The sequence below is a fragment of the Apteryx rowi genome, unplaced genomic scaffold, assembly GCF_003343035.1.
Source record: "Apteryx rowi isolate R43461 unplaced genomic scaffold, aptRow1 scaffold_87, whole genome shotgun sequence".
Lineage (NCBI taxonomy): Eukaryota > Metazoa > Chordata > Aves > Apterygiformes > Apterygidae > Apteryx > Apteryx rowi.
Window position 1 is genome coordinate 746127 of NW_020451171.1, and position 20476 is coordinate 766602.

The window sequence follows — 20476 nt, forward strand, 5'->3', positions numbered from 1 at the left end:
GTTTTCAGGAAAGTACATCAGAACCTTGCTGATCCAGAAAATTCTGCAAATTTTGTTGTTTTTAACATGACTAATATTTATATAAATTCACACACACTGAATTTAATGTAGTGCAATCCCTCTAAAGCTCTGTGACAGACTGTCTTAAAGCAAGGTAATGCTGTAGGTATACTCTTGACATTGTTTCCCTCTGGCAAAACAGCAGGTCATCTCTGGCTATGTCTATGTTATCAAAAAATGCAGCCTAGAGGAGCAGATTTGCAGAGTGAGGAAGTTGTTGCTCAAGGCCCAGTATCTGTGCTATGCGTGCGTGCTTTGGACTAGCTCTAATCAGGTCCCATGGGCCGAATAGCTGCTAGCAGTTGGAGCATTTTGCGTGTTCTCCAAGACTTCTGTGGCATAAACTAAAGCATATACCTGATCAAATTCAGGTGCTAATTTAGATACACCTTCAGGCATTGGTATGGTTTAGTAAGTTTGTATGTTCAGGGTCACAGTGATACACATGATGATCTCCAAGTATGACAGAGATAGAGTTGCGTGTTTATCTAATTGGAAGGTAAGTAAAACAACTGACTCTCTTCACCGGCAAACTAATGACATGCTGTTTTATTGAGGATTTCACAAAATAGTGTAATCTGAAAATGCTTTTAACTCCCAACACAATTTGGCCTAGGAAGGTTTTGGCACAACTGGGTTTCATGGCAAATTTTGGCTGAAGCTTAAGGCTTTGTTCTAAAACACAACGAAACAGGAACAAAGTCTTCCCAGTATCTCAGCTGAATAGCTAGGGCTTTTCAGTTTGATGCTTCAACATAATGTAACTGCATTTGAGGAGAGGGGTTTAAAGAACATTCGTCATAATACTCCTTGTGAAAGGTTAAGAAAAGAGAGACACATCAACAGTTTAGAAATCATTCTTTTAACACTAATCTTGGAAAAAATTCCCTAGTCTTGGTTTTAGAGGATATTATATATATACACTGGAAAGCGATGTCCCTTGTCTAGTTTTGTTTTGTAAGTAACCAAATCTTAGGCAATTGCACTTTGTCATTCTAACCCTAGTAAGTTCTGAATGAGTAATCACGGTCGTGTGCTTCTGCTTGCATGGTAGGTACCCCATTTTTGCAAGCTTAAAACCTTTGTCAGACTCTTCCCTTTTGAGCTGCCTGTTTTATCCGAATGTTTTCACYGAGGGAAAGATGCAGTAGAATGGGCATTATTATTTATCAGAGAATCCACATGGGATATGCATGTCTTAAATGCTTCAGTAGGAGTTTGAACATTTATTAGTTGCTAATAAACCCACTCTTTTGTCAAGGTTTTCATGCAGAGCTTTTATGTCAAAGGTCCAAGCTCTGAGGGGAACCTTGTCGCTGGGTTTCTGTATTTGTTCATTGTTTTTATAAAGGTCAGACTGTAGCCTTACTACAGCTTGATTGAGAAAATAATCTATTTGTAGATATCAATCTGTCTTCTCTTGTCCTCAAATTAGTTTGTTCTGTGGGAAGGGATCCCCCCCGCCAAACCTCATTCATTAATATGTCATCATTTGTCTTTTTTTATGTAATTTGACTGTGTAACACTAGTGTACCATGATCTGAAAGTTCTGTCTAATGATTTGGCACAGGTTTTAGTACAGTGTGAGTGCTGATCTGTCAGTTGTAGCTCCTACTCAGTCTACTACAATATTGAAGTGATAGTGTTCTGTTGTAATGGAAGTGTCTTAGCTTTAAACTAATCATATGGCAGCACTACCAATTCTAAGTTCATTATTTAGGCGGAATGGTTATAAATCAGAAAAACTGTAAACAAATGTCGTCTTTGTCCTCTTCACTGTTTGTATGTGTACTCTCATTTATTTATTTAGCAATGGCTAATGTGAAGAGCAATATCTTTGTTTAAATTCTGGGACCATCATCAGCCGTGTGTGTACATATATACATATTGCCTTTAACTAGAAAGGGGATGCGTGTTTGTATATTTATTGTCATTATTCTGACTGTAAAAAAAATGCTCTTTGGAAAGGTATAGGACACTCAAAAATGAAGTAAAAGTATCTTCCTGAACGTGCTTTTGTATAATGTGAGCTTTTTTACTGTAGTCAGCAATGCAGAATTTATATAGCTGAAAAAATGGGCCTTTCCCTGAAAGGATGGTGGTAATTTTAATTAATTCTTGTGCCTCGTTGTTGGTAATTCTTTTTTTTTTCCTTAATATATCTCTTTGCTTCTTTGAAAGTTATGTCTGAAAAGTAAAGTTATGTCTGAAAAGTATAAGACTGACACATATGATTGGAAAAGCAAAGGAGGGGAAAAAAAGGGGGGAGGGGGAGCAAACCTAGCAAACCAGAGTAATTTAGCTCAAATTTTCTGTTTTAGAGGGAAATCTTGATATTTCAAAAACTTGTGTTGCTAATTGAGCTGAAATGCCAGTTTCTCTTAAAATGAAACTTTAAGAGTTAAGTGCTTCAGTGAGATAGGTTCTACTTTACCTATGTATATTTTGGTTTAAAATTAATGAAGATAAAATAGATTCCTGTGGAGTAAATGTTTGGTAGAATCACTTTGCAGTGGTGGTGGTGTGTTTTAAAGATACTCTATCAGTGTATTTCTCATTTGAGTGGACTACTGAGCATCTCTTGACTAAGTAACTTTTACATTTTTCAAGAATTTGTCAGTTAAAGCTGCATATCTGTACGAGTTCTACCATTTTTTTTCCTCTCCATACACATTCCTAATTTCTCTGGAAACTGTACAAAGAGCTGACACATTGAAGATTAAAGATCTGATCTAAGCCTGTTGAAGTCAGTGGGAAGACTCAGTGTTGACAGTAGTCTTTTGATTAAATCCTCTCGGCTGAATTTTCAAAGGTAAAAATGTAGATTAGGTGCTTCAGAAAATAATTCCAGCAGGCTCCTGATTTGTATCTTTAGTGCCTACTTGCCTTTGAAAATTGGGCTCAGTGCTCAGTTTAATTTTGGAATTTCTGCYGTATGTCCTATTTGACTGTGCTGGCATTGAATATTTTTATTAGGATGCACTCCTGAAAATTATTTCAAAATAAATGACAACAAACTTAAGACTTCCACAGAACATAGTATACTGTGTTTTTCTTTTTTGATTTTGCTTTTTTTATAGTCTTTTAAATGAACCGTCCTATAGGTCATGTCGAGTAATGCTTGATTACACTTCTAGAGGAAGACAAAAACCTGCTGGAAAAGAGGAGGAACAATGTTGCTGCTTTTTGTCTTGTGGTGGTGTGTGGTGTAGACTTTGGGGGGGTTTTTTATTTGGTTTTGTTCCCCCCCCCCCCCTTTTGCCTGATTCAAACAGGAAACCTGTAGCTTCTCCCACCAGTTATTCAGCAGCAGGGCTAGACTACCTGTAGAAAACCTATCAGGCTTCTGTCTTAGTGTTGCAGATCTGGACAGCATGAATTCCCAGAAGCAACTGTGTCACATCCCGTGTTGAACCTGCAATCAATAGGCACGTGTATTATCTTCTCAAATTCAGCTGCATTGTGGAAAGCCTTTATGCTATACTGTTTTAAGAAATTTTCAGTTTTATGATGTGGCTGCTGTTTCTTGAAAATGTTTTGAATTCAGTGAAAACTGGACCCTGGTTTTTCTTTGTGCTTCCGGAACACATATGTAAATTTGGTAAAATTGTCCACTCGCTTCCTTCTTTGCTAGCATGGTAATGAATTGCCAAGTGGCATCTCCTCGGATGACCTTTCATCTGCTTTGCCACCTGTCTATCATCTGGCAAAAGCTAACATGAAAATAATCCATTTCTTATGTTCTCTTTTTCCCCTTTATACCCATGAAAAGACAACAGTGTGTAGCTGTTTTGTTTTTTCACTGTAGTATAGTATACAATACACGGATACGGCATGTTGTGGATTTTTTTCCCTAAAATGCAGGATGTTTAATGTGCCTTTAACTTGTTGTTATTCAGGATGGTGATGAGTCATCTCCAATTTTAACAAGTTCTGAAATTGTTAAGATTCCAGACCCCCAGATGTCTATGGTAAGCAATCCGTAATCCATAATCCTGTAATGCAATCCATATTGTTGTACTTCTGATGAGAATTTTTCATAAATGGAGATAAAAACTTGACTGTATTATTGTCTTGAATAGTCTAAAATTGCAGTGGAAAGATGTATTTCACCATTTGAGAAATATCAGTGGGTTCAACTTTTTTTTTTTCCTGCTAGATTAATATGTAATAATTGACTTAACGCTTAATGTTCTATCTCCTTCTTTCCATACCTAATATGCTTGTTTCTGAGGTGTAGGAAAGGGGGATTGTTAGCAGAAGAGGTCAGAGGGTGGGAATGTGAGGTAAGAGGGAGCTGAAGAAGAGAAATGAAATTTAGAAGGTGCAGTAACTTTTGGTCACTTAATTTGTTAAAATATTTTCTCCCTACGCTCTCTTGTGTGTTGTCTTTCATGTAGACAGTGCCTAAGTACAGTTCTAGAAAAGATTTCCATTATTGTGGATGCCAATTCAGTGGGACTGGTATTGGCAGCTTTGGGAACCTTAATGTAAGTGGGCTTCTACTGGCAACACTGTTTTGAGCACTGTGTAATCTAACACTGCAAGAGCAAGTCTGACAATGCTGAAAACTGCCTTGGCTGCTGAAATCTTGTTGACACCGTTGCTCCTATTGTTGCTCCTACTGTTGCTAACATGGTATTAACAGTGGGAATTTTTTTGAAAACGTTTCTCTTGCATACAAAGCTTTAGACTGCAAACATCATCCTAAAAATGTTTGCAAAGCGGCTAGCACATTTGAGTGCTGTCTGAATCACAGATGTGTTGACTGAAACACTTGCGTTTTGCAGCAATTCACCCAAAGGCAAGGTAGGGCTTGTAAATTGTGTGAAGTTTTAAAAATATATATATATATACTTTTGTGGAGTAAGAGAGCATATTCTTGAAAGTGTGTCTTCAAAAAATTTAAATCCAGAAGATGCTGTAGTTCTAGATGTGAATTTTAATTGCCGTGCGTTATTCAAGACACTGGTGAGTCTTTGCTAGACAGTTTCATTTCAGTAGTAATTTTCTCTGGAGTAGAAATATTTATAAATACTAACTTATCCTCTGCATTCAGGAGAACTTAGTAGAAAGCAAACATCACAAGCTTGCTCGAAGTTTAAGAAGTGGACCTTCTGATCATGATCTCAAGCCTAATGCAGCTACGCGAGATCAGCTTAATGTAAGTCAGTGTCATGTAATGACTACAATTCTATTAGGAACTTTTTGGTATTAATGTATTGTGACAATCTGAAGAAAATACGGTTCATCTCAGCTCAAAGGAAATCATTAATTAAGAAATGTTATCAGGTGTTTCTTACTTAGTGATTAGTCAAATGTGGCCCAACTCAGAAATGACCAAAGGTACTTGCTCATTCTTGCAAAATAAGTTAATTGTATTGCTGCATTTTTTTGGGGGGGGTGGGGGGGTGGGGGTGGGGAATAAGAATACCTACTATGCACACACTGTCATGTTGGCATTACTGATAGTCTTAGAAATGCATATGTTTGCCTACGCTGTCAGTTCATTCAGCCTCAACTGGGGAGCCTCACCATGATAGCCTGAGAGAAGTGTGTGGTGTTGGAAAGCCTTTTTCTAACCACTTTTCTGTGTTGTCAGTATTGTGTTTCATCACAGTATAGTCTGTTCACTTAGTGATTACGCCTGTTCATTTTCGCTTTCTGACTATGTTTTTAATAGATCATAGTGAGTTATCCACCAACAAAGCAGCTAACATATGAGGAACAGGATCTGGTTTGGAAATTCAGATACTACCTTACTAATCAAGAAAAGGTAAGTTGAATCACTTCAGGGGATGTATTAATGCAAGAAGTATTGCATCCTGTTTTATCTGCCACTGATTTTTATAATGTTCTGTCCTTGCAGAGATAGAGAGCGTCAATGTCTCAGAAGCTAATCAAGATTTTTTTTGTACTATTTTTTTGATCCACAATTAGTGACTTTTTCCTCGAAAATCATACTAACAGGCTATTCTTGTAGCAATCTTCCTACAAACCCTGAGTGACTGCTTAAAATACTAGTGTTTCCAGTTTTTCTTCAGCAGAGAAAAATGATTAAGAAGTAACTTCTTTCATCTCTTTTAGACAAGGATTTGCATTACCAGAGTATGTACTAGCACACCAAAAGCCCAACTTAATCACACAGCAGTCGAAGCTTTTTAGGTAATGGTGATATAACAGTAACCATTGACTTTACATTTTATTTATATGATAATCCAGCTGCTGCTTTTCAAAATGTGTTAAAACAATCAAATAGCATACATTAAAATGACCAGCTGTTCCATAGTTAATGCTTGTCAATTAACAAAACTGAAAGTCTGTGCTATACTACTGCTGTGATGTTTACCAATTGAGAATCTAAAGTTCTTGATTTTTTTCAAAGCATTTAATATGTGCCTTGCTAATTGGGGTAAATTAGCAAGCCATTTCTGCTGTGTGTGCATCTCTTCTCACCTTTTTTCCACAATATAAGATACTAAAGCAACTGGCAACACTAAGTAATCACTGTGTCCGCCAGTGGTATCTTAGAATTGACTTCTGTGACTTGTACTAGAGGGAATAGGATTGGAAAAGACCTTTTAGTGTCATGTTTTGGTTTACTGCTTACTTGCTGACTGCTGTCAACCCTCTTCTTAATACTGAAAAAATGTTGTGGTAGCTGAGTGTTGGTGAATTTTGTTAGTTAATTTCCATAACTTTATATGAGAAGTGTTCTAGACAGCATCAAATTAATTTGGAAGATACCTGAGCAGGAGTTATACTTCGAGTAGGCATTATCTTTCTAGTAAATGCTTCATAGTCTAATGTGCTGGAAGATCTGTTTAAATGTGTCATATTTATTAAAATACTTGTTAAAATTGGTAATAACAAGTAGTCTATCTCTGTGTAGCAAGCCTTTTTTCCTTCTTTTAGAGAGGTAGCCATTACAAAACATGCAAACAAAATTAAATGATAACACGCTTTTTCCCTTTTCTAGAAAAATGAATGATTTCTGCTCTGTAACTCTGAAATTCTCCCTTAAGTAGGCTGAGTTACATTGGTGAGTAAGTCTACAAGAAAAAGTTTGAGGAAAACCTCAGTTCCATTCTTTATAATGCCTAGTAAAACAAAATATTTGAAATACCATAGAGATCAAAATAGCACAGTATTGCGTAAATCCTTGATCTTCCCATGTTCTGAATGTTGTATGGAGTTCTCATCACCTTATTTCAGGAAGCAGCAGAGAAAGGTGACAGAGCTGAACAGAGGTATGAAATAGCTTCTGAAAACAATGGGATACTTCAGGATAGGGGGAAGACAGTGGAACTGGGGAAACACGCGAAGGGTTTCATTAATTTTTTTGAAAAACTCAAAGGCAAGTAGGTTATTGACTATGAAATTATTCAACAGCAGGATTAAAATAAGTGGCAGTCTTTTACACTGGATATAATTACATTATGAAAGACCTAACTAAAATTGCAAATATGTTCAAAATGGATCAGGTAAGTTCAGGATGGATAGTTATTTTGCTAGCCCTCCTGTTTTTCTTTCAGAACTAATACAAGGCAGCATCACTTTTAACTTGGGTGTTTCAGTAAATTTATTTTTAGTAGGAAATTAGAAGAAAACCGTAATGTTAAAAGTACCCCTGTATAATGATACATGTATATATAATATGAGACATCATTTTTATGTATTTTATATATAATGTATATCTATCATATTCTGTGTATATATATGCAATGATATATGTATAATGATGTGCAGATGATATGTATGGTATACTGCTGTACAATGATACAGGGTAAAACTTGCACCTCGAGCTGAAATTTCAGATTATATTACAATCAAGCAGCGCCATACCGTGGTTCCCTCTTCTTTCCCCTCCCCCAAGCTAGGTGAATGCTACCATGTGGCTTTAAGATTCATGGTGGCATGCTTAAGATAATTATCTAATTGACTGCACATTTGGAAATGGATCAGAGATTTAACTTCCACTTGTTCAGCTTCCTGTAGATCAGCCATGGTGGTAAATATTTATGTTATGATACCGCAGTTCAAATGTTTTGGAATAAAATGTCAGCTTTGTTAAGTTGAATGTGATTTTTCTTAATAGTAAGCCATTTTTGCTTCTCACAGGATCACAGAAAAATTGATAATTTATCCAGTAAGTTAGTAGAAAAAAAACTTATAAAGGCTGCTAAGCCTTTTGTTGTTGTTTATGCTGTTTAGTTTTTCTAGACTAATGTCATTTATGTCAGTAGTATTCTTGGGTTTATGCTTACGTAAATATAGCCTGAATCTAATTTTGCCTTGACTTGAAACATTAATTTCTCAAATTGATTGTTAATCCTGGGTTTTCATAGATGAATTATCCAATTCCTCTCTTCTTAGGCCTTGACAAAATTCTTAAAATGTGTCAACTGGGACCTACCACAGGAGGCAAAGCAAGCATTGGAGCTACTGGGGAAATGGAAGCCCATGGATGTGGAAGACTCTCTAGAACTTCTGTCATCTCACTTCACCAATCCAACAGTTCGGCGATACGCTGTCGCTCGGCTTCAGCAGGCTGATGACGAGGTATTCGTTGTTCTGTGAGTGCATGTGAAAGTCAGCCGATCTAGGGCTTGGAGCGCGGAGTTTTTATAGTCTTATCAAGTACTTTAAATGTTTGCTACTTTTTAAAGTGTTTAAGTGACTATAATAGTAATGGCAAAAAAAAAAAAAAAGTTCAATGTGATGCTGTTTACTGAAAGCTCTTTACTATGTGGAGCAAAGTCTTCCCAATATAAAGCGGCATTCAGTGATAGCCAGCTTTTGCCAAAAAAGCTGAAATAACCATATATTCTACCAGTGATAAATTTTGAATAGCCTACCAAAGATTTCCAACAAATTTGCCTGGTAAATTGAAGTAATATATCATTATACTACTTTTGTTAAAGAAAGTGAGTAGGGAAGCATCTGTGGAAATAAGGTGTCTCTAATGGTATACTGATTAGGATGTGATGAGCTGTGATTTGCGAATGTAGCCCACTTTAATAGAAACTAATTCATAAGTTTTAATTACCATCTATTTTATTTTCTTTTGGCAGTAAAAAATAAATAGCAGGAAGATACCACTGTAACTCTTCAATCAATAGGGATGAAAATAGGGAATATAAATATCTCTAATTTTAGCAAACCCTTTTCTCTAGCCAAGGTGATAATACTATGATGTAAATGTACCTTTTGCAAGACGCTTGAAGGCAACTAAACTGGCCAAGTGGAATAGCAGAGGGAACATATTCATTAAAAATGGCAAGTGATCAAAATCTTATTTTTCAGTCTCAAGTAGATCAGATATTGGGATTTATTACCAAGGATCAAAAGAAATACATGATAGAAGAAGAGGAGAGAATCTGAATTCCTGGTATCCTTGTCCAGGTTTTGTGCTTGAATTCCATTCTCAGAAGTCACAAACTGAATAGTTTGTTTTATATGTGCTGGAAGCAAGTAGGGCAGCCTAACTAAAGAGCATTCTAAAGGAGTAATTGCATTGAAATACATACTTAATTAGCATTTACAGCCTTTTAGTAATGAAGAGTTATTGAAATGAGAACTGAGTATCTTCTGCGAGTCAAACTTCATCCTAAACTAGTTTTTCAATTGTATATTGCTTACTAGTGAGACCGTACTTCCCGCTTCCTTATAGGTCACTCAAAGTTATTCTGCAGATAAAGAGTTCTGAAAAGATGAGAGTTCCAAGCAGTTTTGACTGACCTTTCAATTTCTTTTCTTTTTTCCTCCCTGAGGATTTGCTGATGTACCTGTTACAGCTAGTCCAGGCATTGAAGTACGAAAACTTTGATGACATAAAGAATGGACTGGAACCAAGCAAGAGGGACAGTCAGGGTTCCATGTCTGAGAGCATGACTACATCTGGAACTAGTGGTGCAGAAATAGACAGGTAAAAAGCTAGAATTTGGGGTGGAAAAGCAATAGTAAGTAATGTCATTAGCTCTCAAATTCTTTTTCCCTTGTAGGGACCGTTGCATATTTGACATTGAGGCTTCATAATCTGGAGCAGTGACGTAAAAAAATATTTAACCTCTGAGCTTTCACAGAATGTATTTTCTCAGTACAGATAGTTCATAGAACTCTTACAACTCTAAATCTTAAAGTTGTGGCCTTTGGCCTAATTGTATCGAAAGAAGGCAACGTTTGGAAGAGCAATGGCTTTGCTTTCTTCTGTCTTTGCAGTAAATAGGCTGTCTTCAATGAAACTGTTAGATGAAACTGGACATCGGATTCTTATATAAGAATCTTGATCTAAGAGCTTTGATCAGTCTGAACTGGGAAGAAATTTCTTCCTGCTGCTTCAGAAGAACAGGAAGAGAGTCCTCTGAACGTAAAGGAACCAGAGAGCACATTTTTTGTTTCCTGCAGGAGTACGAAAGAAAGCCTGAAGTGGCTAATTAATGCGGTATTAAGTAAGGTGCAAACAAACTTGATTAACAGAATTCTCTGTTTGAACTCCCTGGGAATAGTTAGTACAAATTTCCAAGGCTTCTAGCCTTAAGGTTCAGTATTTAATCTCTTAAGTCACTAGTATGTGCTCTTCTATTACAAGTGTACTGCTCTGCTTGATCCTACTGCAGACTAGGTGTCCTGGGATGCGTGGTGTCTTTTTGAGGCTGCAGTGCCACTTAGATATTAGTAGACCTGCTTGATTACTTCCTTTCAGGTAAATTTACTATGCAGGAATTTTGCCTAGCCAGCATTGAGTTTGTCTAATCTGATACATATGGTTGCGTTCCAGAATTGGGTGCTTGCAGGTGTTGTATATGAGCAATTTCATCACAAAACAATATTTTAAAAAAAGCTTATACTGTACACTTGGATTTGCTAAGTTTTCATGAATATCTGCTTATTTTCTACAGAAGCTGAAAGCAAAATACTAAGTTCAATACGAGTGAATATTCTTCACGGCTATAAACAAACAGTGTAGTTATCCAGGCAATACAAACAGATGATTTTTTTTTGCTGTTTTCCAGAGAGGAGCTTCAGCTTTTGTAGCTGCTGTTCATGCAGTTTATCTTGAATTGAGGACAAGATGATTCTTTGAAGATACTTCTCTTAGTTTTCTGAATTTAATATGCTGTGGGAAGTGAAATGCATTGCTATTTCACCACCCAAGCAAGAACTTTTCATCACATTAATTATATGTTCTTCTTTATTTGTAGTTCCCAGATCATGAGTCCTATTCCTCCTGTTTCTTCACCACCTCTTACTTCTAARACAAAGGAGCTTGCAGACAATGAAAACCTTGACGTAAGTCAAACGCTTTGTTACCTTGTGGCATATCAAAACAGAAACTTAATGCAAATTATATTCATGGTATTTGAGGGTTTTCTAGTGAACTAGTGCTGTTTCTACTTTTTTGTTTGTGAATATTTGAATCTTCCTACTGTATCTTGCTGAATGCTTTGGAAGAAAGTGCTCTAAGAGTATAAATATGAATTAAATGCTAAGGAAATAGCAATACCTTATGTGAGGGTTTTTTATAGGCCATCTATTCATGAACATGGTCACGTTATCCAAAACTGAGATTGGGCATTGTGTTTTTCATAATAACAAAGTGCTCCCTTTTAAAGGAGAAAATTACCGCAAAGGCTGTCACATGCGCGTTAGGTACTAATAGTTGCATGTAGCTGAAGTATTTTTAAAGCAAAGATTTGTGTGAAAAACAGTTATCCAACTGTATTAATTTCTGCAGTCTGTTCTTCCCAGAGCCTGATTCTTTGGCATATCTTTGTGGACCTAAGTGACACTGATTTACAACTGCCAGGGATTTTACTTTTCTGCTTTTAGTAGAAATTGGGTAATAAAAATGGGACTGAAGGAAGGGAAAGATGAGGTAAAGACAGTTGGGGAATTTGATTTTAATCTCATATGCAGTTAATTGGTCCTTAATCCCTTAGATGTTGCAAACTTTCTTTTGGGATCTCAATATTGTGTAGAAAATAAACCTCAAATGGAGCATATCAGTAATGATACATAGATTTCTCTTTAGTTGGACTGTCAGACCCTGAAAAAGCAAGCAAGTCCTATGTATACTCTACAGATTCATTGCTTATGTTAAGACGCAAAACATCTTAGCAATATTCAGATCTTCTGGATGCAGGAAAGTGTAGCAAATCCCTTCCAGAGTTGAGTGGTACACTTGGATGATAATTGTGTAGGAGGCGAATGTAATGTGTTATAGATGGACATTTTACATTAAAGGTTTATAGTTGGAGATATCACATACTTTTACTGTGTTTGTAAGTATATTACTGTAGAGGCAGACCTTATCTGTAGTATTGCTGCTGGATTTTTTTGGAATAATATTAAAAATAATATGACTTAACATTAAGTTAGGTCAGATTGGATACAGCCTTTAAAAGGAAATGAATTTCTTAAAACTCCCTGCAGTTCAGGGGGATTTTTCCTTTATTTTGTACATCTCTCAAGTGCTCAGATTTCTTATGTAACTTAATTTTGTCTTTCTTAAATCCCTTCCAGCAAGACCTTTGCACTTTCTTGATATCACGAGCATGCAAAAATTCCACGTTGGCAAACTACTTATACTGGTATGTTTGAAACTATTTATTTATAATATATGAATGTCTCATTGAAATCAAGGCTGTAATGCCCAGAAGGATGCCCAGCAAAAGATAAGCTCTGTCTTGAACTTGAAAATTTTAATTTCTGGCAAGATGAAGTAGTAGGTTTAAAACAACAACACACAGTCAAACAGAATAATTAGTAAAAGGAGGACGCTCACTCTTTAAAATACACACACTGGTCTTTAGCAATGCATTAATTACACAGTGATCAAAAAGGAAAAAAAAAATTGCTCACTGTATGGTTTGAATTATCATTCAATTAGTTTGTGGTGGCAGGTAGGAAATAAGCTCGTCTTCTGCTCTGCTTTTCTGTTTGGTTTGTGTTTATAGTTTCTCATAATGTTGGCTAGAGTATTAAAGTTAGTAACTTTAGTATATCAAGAGTGTATTTTATGAAGGATCCTAAAGCACTCTAAGCCTTTTGTGATATCCTGACTTTTTTTTTTTTAATCCCATTTGTGGGTATGTCATGAGCACAAACAAAATGTCTTTGCAGATGTGTGTTTTCTTAAGGGAGAACTTTAGTTGTGAATAGATCATCTAGATAGTGAAAAAGTAAGATGACTCTTAAGAATCTTGTCTGTCTTCAGCTGTTTAAGAATTAAGTTGGATGCCTAAACTGGTCACCTTCATGCCTTCTTTATTTAGTGGAGGGAGTATTTCCAGAGCTGAATTATCTCGTCTTATCAAACACACACACACACGTGTGTGTGTGTATATAAAAACGTACATATGTTCATATATATGTATCTCAATGGACATTTTAGGTGCCTTTTACATGGCTAAAATTAAGTCAAATGATTCTCATTTATTTCCTTTTAGAAGCCTCTAATAATTAATAAAAATATTCATACACTTCAACATATGTAAATGTGTTATATTAACCACAGAAATGCTGTGAATTTGGAATTGGTTGTGATATGACAAAATAAACTTAAACTGTTCCTATAAAAAATTTTATAGGAATCCTAATCTACCCTGAGAGTGGGTCCATTTGTAAATCTGTCTTTTTCTGTTTTATTTTTGATTGCTTTCTCAGTAATTTGAATTTAAGATATTTAAGTGCATGACTTAACTACAGTTCCTTAGCATGCATTTTTTTTTCTAGTGGCCAAAGATAATGTTTGGCTTCAGAATAAAGATGCTATTAAATTTAAATGATTAAAGTAATTGCAGCTGGATTGATGTAGATAGAAGCCAGATGTTTGACCTAATCAGATATTCTGATAATCAGATATTAAGGTAAATGTTGCTAGATTAGCTTATTTCTGTGACATGATGAGCAGAGTTGAAGTTGCTGTGAAATGAATTCACTTCTGTTTATTAAGACTTTTTCTCACATAGCACATGGATATAAACAATGCACTTGTATTTCGGCATCATCTCAGACATTTAGTCTACAGAAAGTTTGAAAGTATCCATAATTCTAAAGTTTTTGTCTTCTGACTGCAAAAAAATCAGTCAATTCATTCTTTGTTTTCTTTCCAGACATCTCAATTTCTCAGTGACAAAATACAAACCTTGCAGCCACTGTTAGAGCTGACGTAACCATAAATCCTCTTGGCTGCTGATCAATTGCTTGTTTCAACTATCCAGACACAGCATGCACCTAAAATAATCAATGGAAAAAGTACAGTAACCCTTGAAAATCAAACCTTATTCAATTATCATTCTAAAGCTATACTAACCTTATACTTTCACAGTGCCTACAGAAGTCAGTACTACTGCTTATTTCTCYGTCTCCTCTTTGGATGTATGAGATGCTTCCTAAAGTGTGAAGCGTCATTCTTGCTTCTTGTTTCAAGACAGCTTTGAGGAACTGTCTAAAAGTCTTTTTTGTTGTTTTGTTTTGTTTTAAATGAGTAAAGATGAAAATGACAGGCTTCGATTCAGTTTTTTATACTTACATTACTGCAATCTAGTGTGTCATTTTAGTTAGGCAATAATGTAGGACAGTGAATCAGTAAAGTTTCAGAAGCAATCTCTAGTTACAGATTTCACTGAGATAATAGTACTCATGAAATAAGGTACTTATGCCACGTTTTAATGTGTACTGAATGTGTTATGTGTATTCAGAAGTGAGCTTAGTAAAATTTGACATGCACAAAGTTGATGTTTTAACCACTTCTAATAGAGTTCTTAGGTCAATATGAAAAATAAAATCCAAAAGTCTTTGTGCAGACAAAACTTAATTTGCTTTGAAAGAAACCAAAGTAACAGTCAGATCTGCCTGGCTATGTATCATGTGTACATTGTAACATTTCCATGCAGTCCAGAAATGTGTATGTTTGTAGCTCTTTCACTGATGTTCCTTCCAAATTTTCTCTTTGTTTTGGGAAAGAAGAATTGGATTGTGGAGAAGGGTGGGGGGTTTTTTATGTAAACTGTTGACAAGTGACTTTCTTTCATTTCCCTTCTAAATATCTGACAGCAGTTTCCAACTTATAATTTAAAATAGAAAAAATATTAAAATAGAAATAGGATATTTTGGCATATATCTTTTACCATATTATAGCTGAACTGAAGTCAGTGTAAAATTATTACAGATAACTAAAAAGAAGGTCAGCAAAACTCTATATTGTTCATTTGATTCAGTCTTGTGCTGTCATCGTTCTTGAGCACTTGCGGAAGTTTTATAGGAGTCCAAGTATCCCAGTACTGTGTTTTCGCAGCAAGTCATCTTACCCCTTCCAATACCACCAGTAGAGGAGAGCAGACATTTCATTTTTGTCTGTTGGCTGCAAATGACCATCTTAAATTGACTTGTTTAACTTTTGTAGCTGAATCATAATTTTAGAAATGAAAACTTATTTCAGAATATAGACTTTTTAGAGCTGCATTGGGATCAGTAAGGTCTCTTCCGCTATTACTGCTGGTAGAATAATGCCAGAGTCTCACACAGGCAGTGTGTGATTTTGCTTTTGCAGGTATACTTAGTTGTATTGCCAGTTTGTAGCCACTATATTATGCCTGGACTGTAGAAGGTAGATAGTGGAACGCCCACTCCCCCCACTTCTCCTGCTTGGTTGGGGTGTTGACTGGGACATCTGACTTGTCCTGTGTGAATGACGCCGCTTCACTGTAAGTGAAAAACCTCAAACTGTTATGTTCTCCGTAGCTAAGCGGGAACTTGTCTGACTATGCAATTCTGAAGCCTTCACATGTTGGTTGAGGTAGATTGAAGTGAAGACTGACTTTGTTTTTAGCTCCAGACATTTAGTAGAGGGCTACTGTATTTCACTTAAAAATTGCGTAGCACAGGAGTACAGCATAACTTGAATTGTTTTTATGCTGCAGGTATGTAATAGTGGAGTGTGAAGACCAAGATACTCAGCAGAGGGACCCAAAGACTCATGAAATGTACTTAAATGTGATGAGAAGATTTAGTCAGGCTTTGCTGAAGGTAATGCTTTTGTGTAAGGAAATACTTAATGGCTTGGGATAATCATCCTTCAAAAAGGCTCAGATGCCTAGGAGCAGGACAGTCATGCATTAAAATCTAAAAAGCTTCCAGTTTTCCTTGAATATTCACTGTAGTAAAACAATAACTTTACTGAAAAATGCAAAGAATTTTTGAGAACTTTATTTTATTGCTTGTTCTCATGAGTAACATATTGATTCTAAAATCCTCTGCCTTTTGTAATAAGTCTATTTCATTAAATGTTTCTTTAATGGAAGTACTTGTCCTTGCAGTGTGAACTTGCAGAGTGCAAGGACAAGAGAAGATAGGCCTGTCTTTTGAATTCAGAAACAATGTTTTTCAGTATATCAGCAGCAGAGGGTGCTGAAGCAGTGGGGAATAAAGCAGAAACAGAAGTCTTCCAACCTGCAGCCTATAATTTATAGCAGATGTGCAGTCTTTGCTGGTTTTAGTGTATCTCGCACTTTACATTTAATTCCCATTTTAGCAATGTTGTTCAAATATCTCTAACTCTTAGGATACATAAGAATATTCTGTGTGCTGTCATGCTTATCCTTACTAACTTATTTTGGCTGTGCGAATAAGCTTGTCATGCATGGATGTTCATGACTAATTATTGTGCATGCAAATTGAAGTACGCTTGTAGGTCAGATAATTGTTTGCTAGTTACAGTGATTCGGACTATGTTTTACAGAAAACATCTTTTGAATTGAAAGGAAATTGATCTTTATTCACTTACTTTTAAAAGTCCATAGGTCGAGGATTAAGGAACAAATTCCAGGGAAAATAATTATGGAACAAAGAACTAATTTTGTTTCTTTTAATTCACTTAGGGTGATAAATCTGTCAGGGTTATGCGCTCATTGTTGGCAGCCCAGCAGACATTTGTAGATAGGCTGGTTCATCTAATGAAAGCAGTACAGCGTGAAAGTGGGAATCGTAAGAAAAAGGTAAGTAAGGGATTGGAAAACTTATCTCTGGCTAGAATTTGAGGAGAGGAATACTAACTTTTCGCTAAAAACTCTTAGCACTGAGACGTGCTAAATGTCTGTCTTTCTAATAAATTTAGCCAGTATTAAACTTAGGAGGGGATTAGGTGGCTTGAGGTTCCTATGTGTTCTGAAAGTTGGTATAGGAACAGAGGCCCTCTGTCTAGTGATACCGTTGAGGGTGAAAGCACGTAGAGATTGGCACTTTCATTTACTGTATTTGGTGAGCCTGCAACTGAGGGGCAGTGGTCAGCTGGCTGATTCACGTAAATACCTAACTCATCTGCATGGTGCTGCCTCTTGCCCAAACTAAAGGCCAAGTTAAAGAGCTTGGGTTTGGGTTTAGGAGAAACACCTTTGGCAAATAGAAGATACAGAAAACACGGAAGAAGTAATGATATGTTAGTGAGATGTTGTAGGGGATGTAGGAAGTGAGCAGAGGTTATTGTGTGAGAATTATGCAAGGATAGATAAATTTCTATGAAGCAAGGTCTCTTTTGTTGCAAGGTTTCATTTGTTCCAAGAGCAGCAAAACTATTCTTTTATGGGGTGGGGCAGGTGTTATTGAAAGGTTGCATTTCAAAGAATAAGCTTTCCATCACAGATGCATTTTAAGATGCTTTGCCTCACCTAAGATATCTTAAGAATATACTTGACACACTGGTACGGGGAGAAAGCAGGAATGCCAAAGAGATTTCTATTCATGCATTTTCTTTTTCTCTATATGACATATAGCAGGGGGGTTTTAAACATTACTTTTTCAGTGTAGTATCAATTTCAGTCACCTTCTTTATTTCTTTAAATCTGCGAGGTATATTTTTGCAGGAAAATGGAACACTTGAGCTTTATATAATTCTTATGAATTTTTATGAATGTGTTGTGCATCAGTAATAAAGTTGTGATCACTAAAAGAAAATGATTATATTCTTGGAGGGGTTTTTAATCCATAAGAATATATTTCTTGCTTGCACAATATAGTGGTAACATTCTGTCAGATGCACTTTTATAATTGCCAAGACATTTCCATGAAACTAAGAAACAAGGCTTTGATTCTGGATTAAAATGAAGGCAGCAGCAATTAACCATTATAAGTATTCCCAACAGTACTGGGCTACCTTGCTGCGTCTTTGTGTTTATACCTGCTTTGTTCAGTAGGGGAAAAGACTAGAGACTTTTATGTATACGACCTTCATTATGTAGGACACCAAGTGTAAAATACTAGGAAAATTGACTGGTATTGAACTTCTGGAATTGAATTTCTGGTATCTACACATATAGGAATATAGAGCAAGCTCTGAAATCGGGTCTATGCAAGCTATTGGCAGTTTGGTCACTGGGGATAGGGAATCTCCTTGAGTTCAGGGATTTACAAGATCAGACCTGACGACTTGAAACAAGTTTTTAAAATAGAACTAGTACTGATACTGGTATAGAAAATAAACCATCTGCTACTCTTGCAAGCAATTTAAAAATAAATTATTGCAAGACTATTGTATCTGACACTTACAAAATGGCTCAACCAGATTTAGACTAGATGGAATATCTCCTTGCTTATTCAAATTACTGCAAACGGAGAATTTTTATTTCACTGGATTTTAAGAGTGAAAACTTTCTGTTCTTTGGAAGAATAAAGAGTTGAATAAATGGAATATTTCTTAATTATTCATATATATTCTTTGTTAAAATACTTTTTGTAATTGTTCATATATACTTACTGTCTGTTCTTTTAAAAAAACAAGATCTGGATTCTTTTATTCTTTTAGAATGAGAGGCTACAGGCATTGTTAGCAGATAATGAAAAGATGAATTTAGCAGATATGGAACTTATTCCACTTCCACTGGAACCTCAGGTGAAAATTAAAGGGATAATCCCTGAAAAAGCCACACTCTTCAAGGTAAATGAGATCTTCTGAATAGTTGAAATGTAACCCAATCTCATGATCACCAAGCTTAGAAACATCAGCTGGCAGATTTCAAGCAAGAGGCTGACATAGCGAAAGCAAAATCTAACTGTAGAGTGTCCTTACAGTGGTTAAATAGCCTATCAGAAAGATTGCTCTTTATTTTCTTTGTGAATTCCCATGCTTTCAAGTGCAAATTTCAAAGCAGTGTTTTTCTGCTTTTGTAAGATCGATGAAGTGTATAGATTAACTATATTCTGCTTTTGAAAAGATAATTTTTTATGCGCAAATGTTCATTAGCGAAGGTTGTTCCTAAAGTGGAGACATGCCTGCTATTTCAGGAGTCCCTGAACTGTAGTTTGCTGGTTTTCAGTGGGAACATCATTTGTGATCAAAGTCATGTGGTGCTGCTTAGTCAGAAGTGCTGCATCTCAGCTGTATATATGAGTCTGTTCTGTTGCAAAGTAAAATTGTTAAATTATTAGAGATCAGAAAGTAATACAGTGATCCATTTAACTTTATTGAAGTGGAATGGCAGGTAGATCCTTTATGTTACCCCAAGGTTAGTAACTCCTTCACAGAATCACAGAATGGTTGAGGTTGGAAGGGACCTCTGGAGATCATCTAGTCCAACACCCCTGCTCAAGCAGGGTCACCTAGAGCACATTGCACAGGATCACGTCCAGGCGGGTTTTGAATATCTCCAGAGAAGGAGACTCCACAACCTCGCTGGGCAACCTGTTCCAGTGCTCTGTCACCCTCACAGTAAAGAAGTTTTCCCTCGTGTTCAGATGGAACCATTCTAAGTCAGTTGCCTGTGGCCGTATGACCATACCCTGACCTGGTTACTGAACGTAACTGAACTGAAATATATTGTTGAAAAGGCTGGGATTACTTTGCATCCTATGCTACTCGGAATCTAAGTTATTGCTTATGTCTGATGATGTAGGACATCTTTATGAAATTTACCTTCAACTCATATAGGCTGCTGCAATCTAATTTTAAGGTGACCAAAATGTACTTTACTGGCCAGGCTGAGGACCAGGAGGCAGCGTGCAATGGTTACAAAGCATTCAAGCTGCCACTGCAACCACTGTTAATCCATCATCTCTACTAGGTCATAAACTTATGCTCAGTAGTTTGAAACATTTTTGACAGGCTCCTTGTTGAATGTGATATAACATATGTCTACTGAAATCAGAGGTGAACCTTTTTCCATGGCTTTCTACCACCCAGTCTTTTAGTTCTAAAGCTTTGGTGGGCTGCTTTGTGCATCTGCTACTTTCCTTGAAGAGGGCACTTGTTCTATTCCATGCTCTTGCACTTCGAGTTGGAGGCAGCCTTGGAAAGAATTTGTCAGACCTTGTCAGAAAAGCAAGGTTTCGCAAGCTTGAGAGTCAGCTTTTAGTGTGAGTGGGATTTAAAAGAAAACAAACAAACAAAAACTAAATGCGGTTAGTTTCACTGTGTTCCTGG

General features: G+C 36.3%; 1 protein-coding gene across 15 annotated transcripts in view; it reads left to right on the top strand.

Annotated features, from left to right (window-relative positions):
* The window catches only part of PIK3C3 (phosphatidylinositol 3-kinase catalytic subunit type 3), an 81738-nt gene that overhangs the window by 18875 nt on the left and 42387 nt on the right, over nucleotides 1-20476 (top strand). For 12 of the 15 annotated variants that reach the window (XM_026090677.1, XM_026090678.1, XM_026090676.1 and 9 more), the window contains 11 exons: nucleotides 3960-4031; nucleotides 4461-4550; nucleotides 5120-5224; nucleotides 5744-5836; nucleotides 8437-8622; nucleotides 9834-9988; nucleotides 11265-11352; nucleotides 12586-12653; nucleotides 15987-16092; nucleotides 16944-17060; nucleotides 18863-18994. In XM_026090677.1, the coding sequence (XP_025946462.1) occupies nucleotides 3960-4031; nucleotides 4461-4550; nucleotides 5120-5224; nucleotides 5744-5836; nucleotides 8437-8622; nucleotides 9834-9988; nucleotides 11265-11352; nucleotides 12586-12653; nucleotides 15987-16092; nucleotides 16944-17060; nucleotides 18863-18994 (1212 nt within the window). The remainder of the gene's footprint in view (nucleotides 1-3959; nucleotides 4032-4460; nucleotides 4551-5119; nucleotides 5225-5743; nucleotides 5837-8436; nucleotides 8623-9833; nucleotides 9989-11264; nucleotides 11353-12585; nucleotides 12654-15986; nucleotides 16093-16943; nucleotides 17061-18862; nucleotides 18995-20476) is intronic. The other 3 variants (XM_026090673.1, XM_026090679.1, XM_026090674.1) reach the window with 2 other exon arrangements.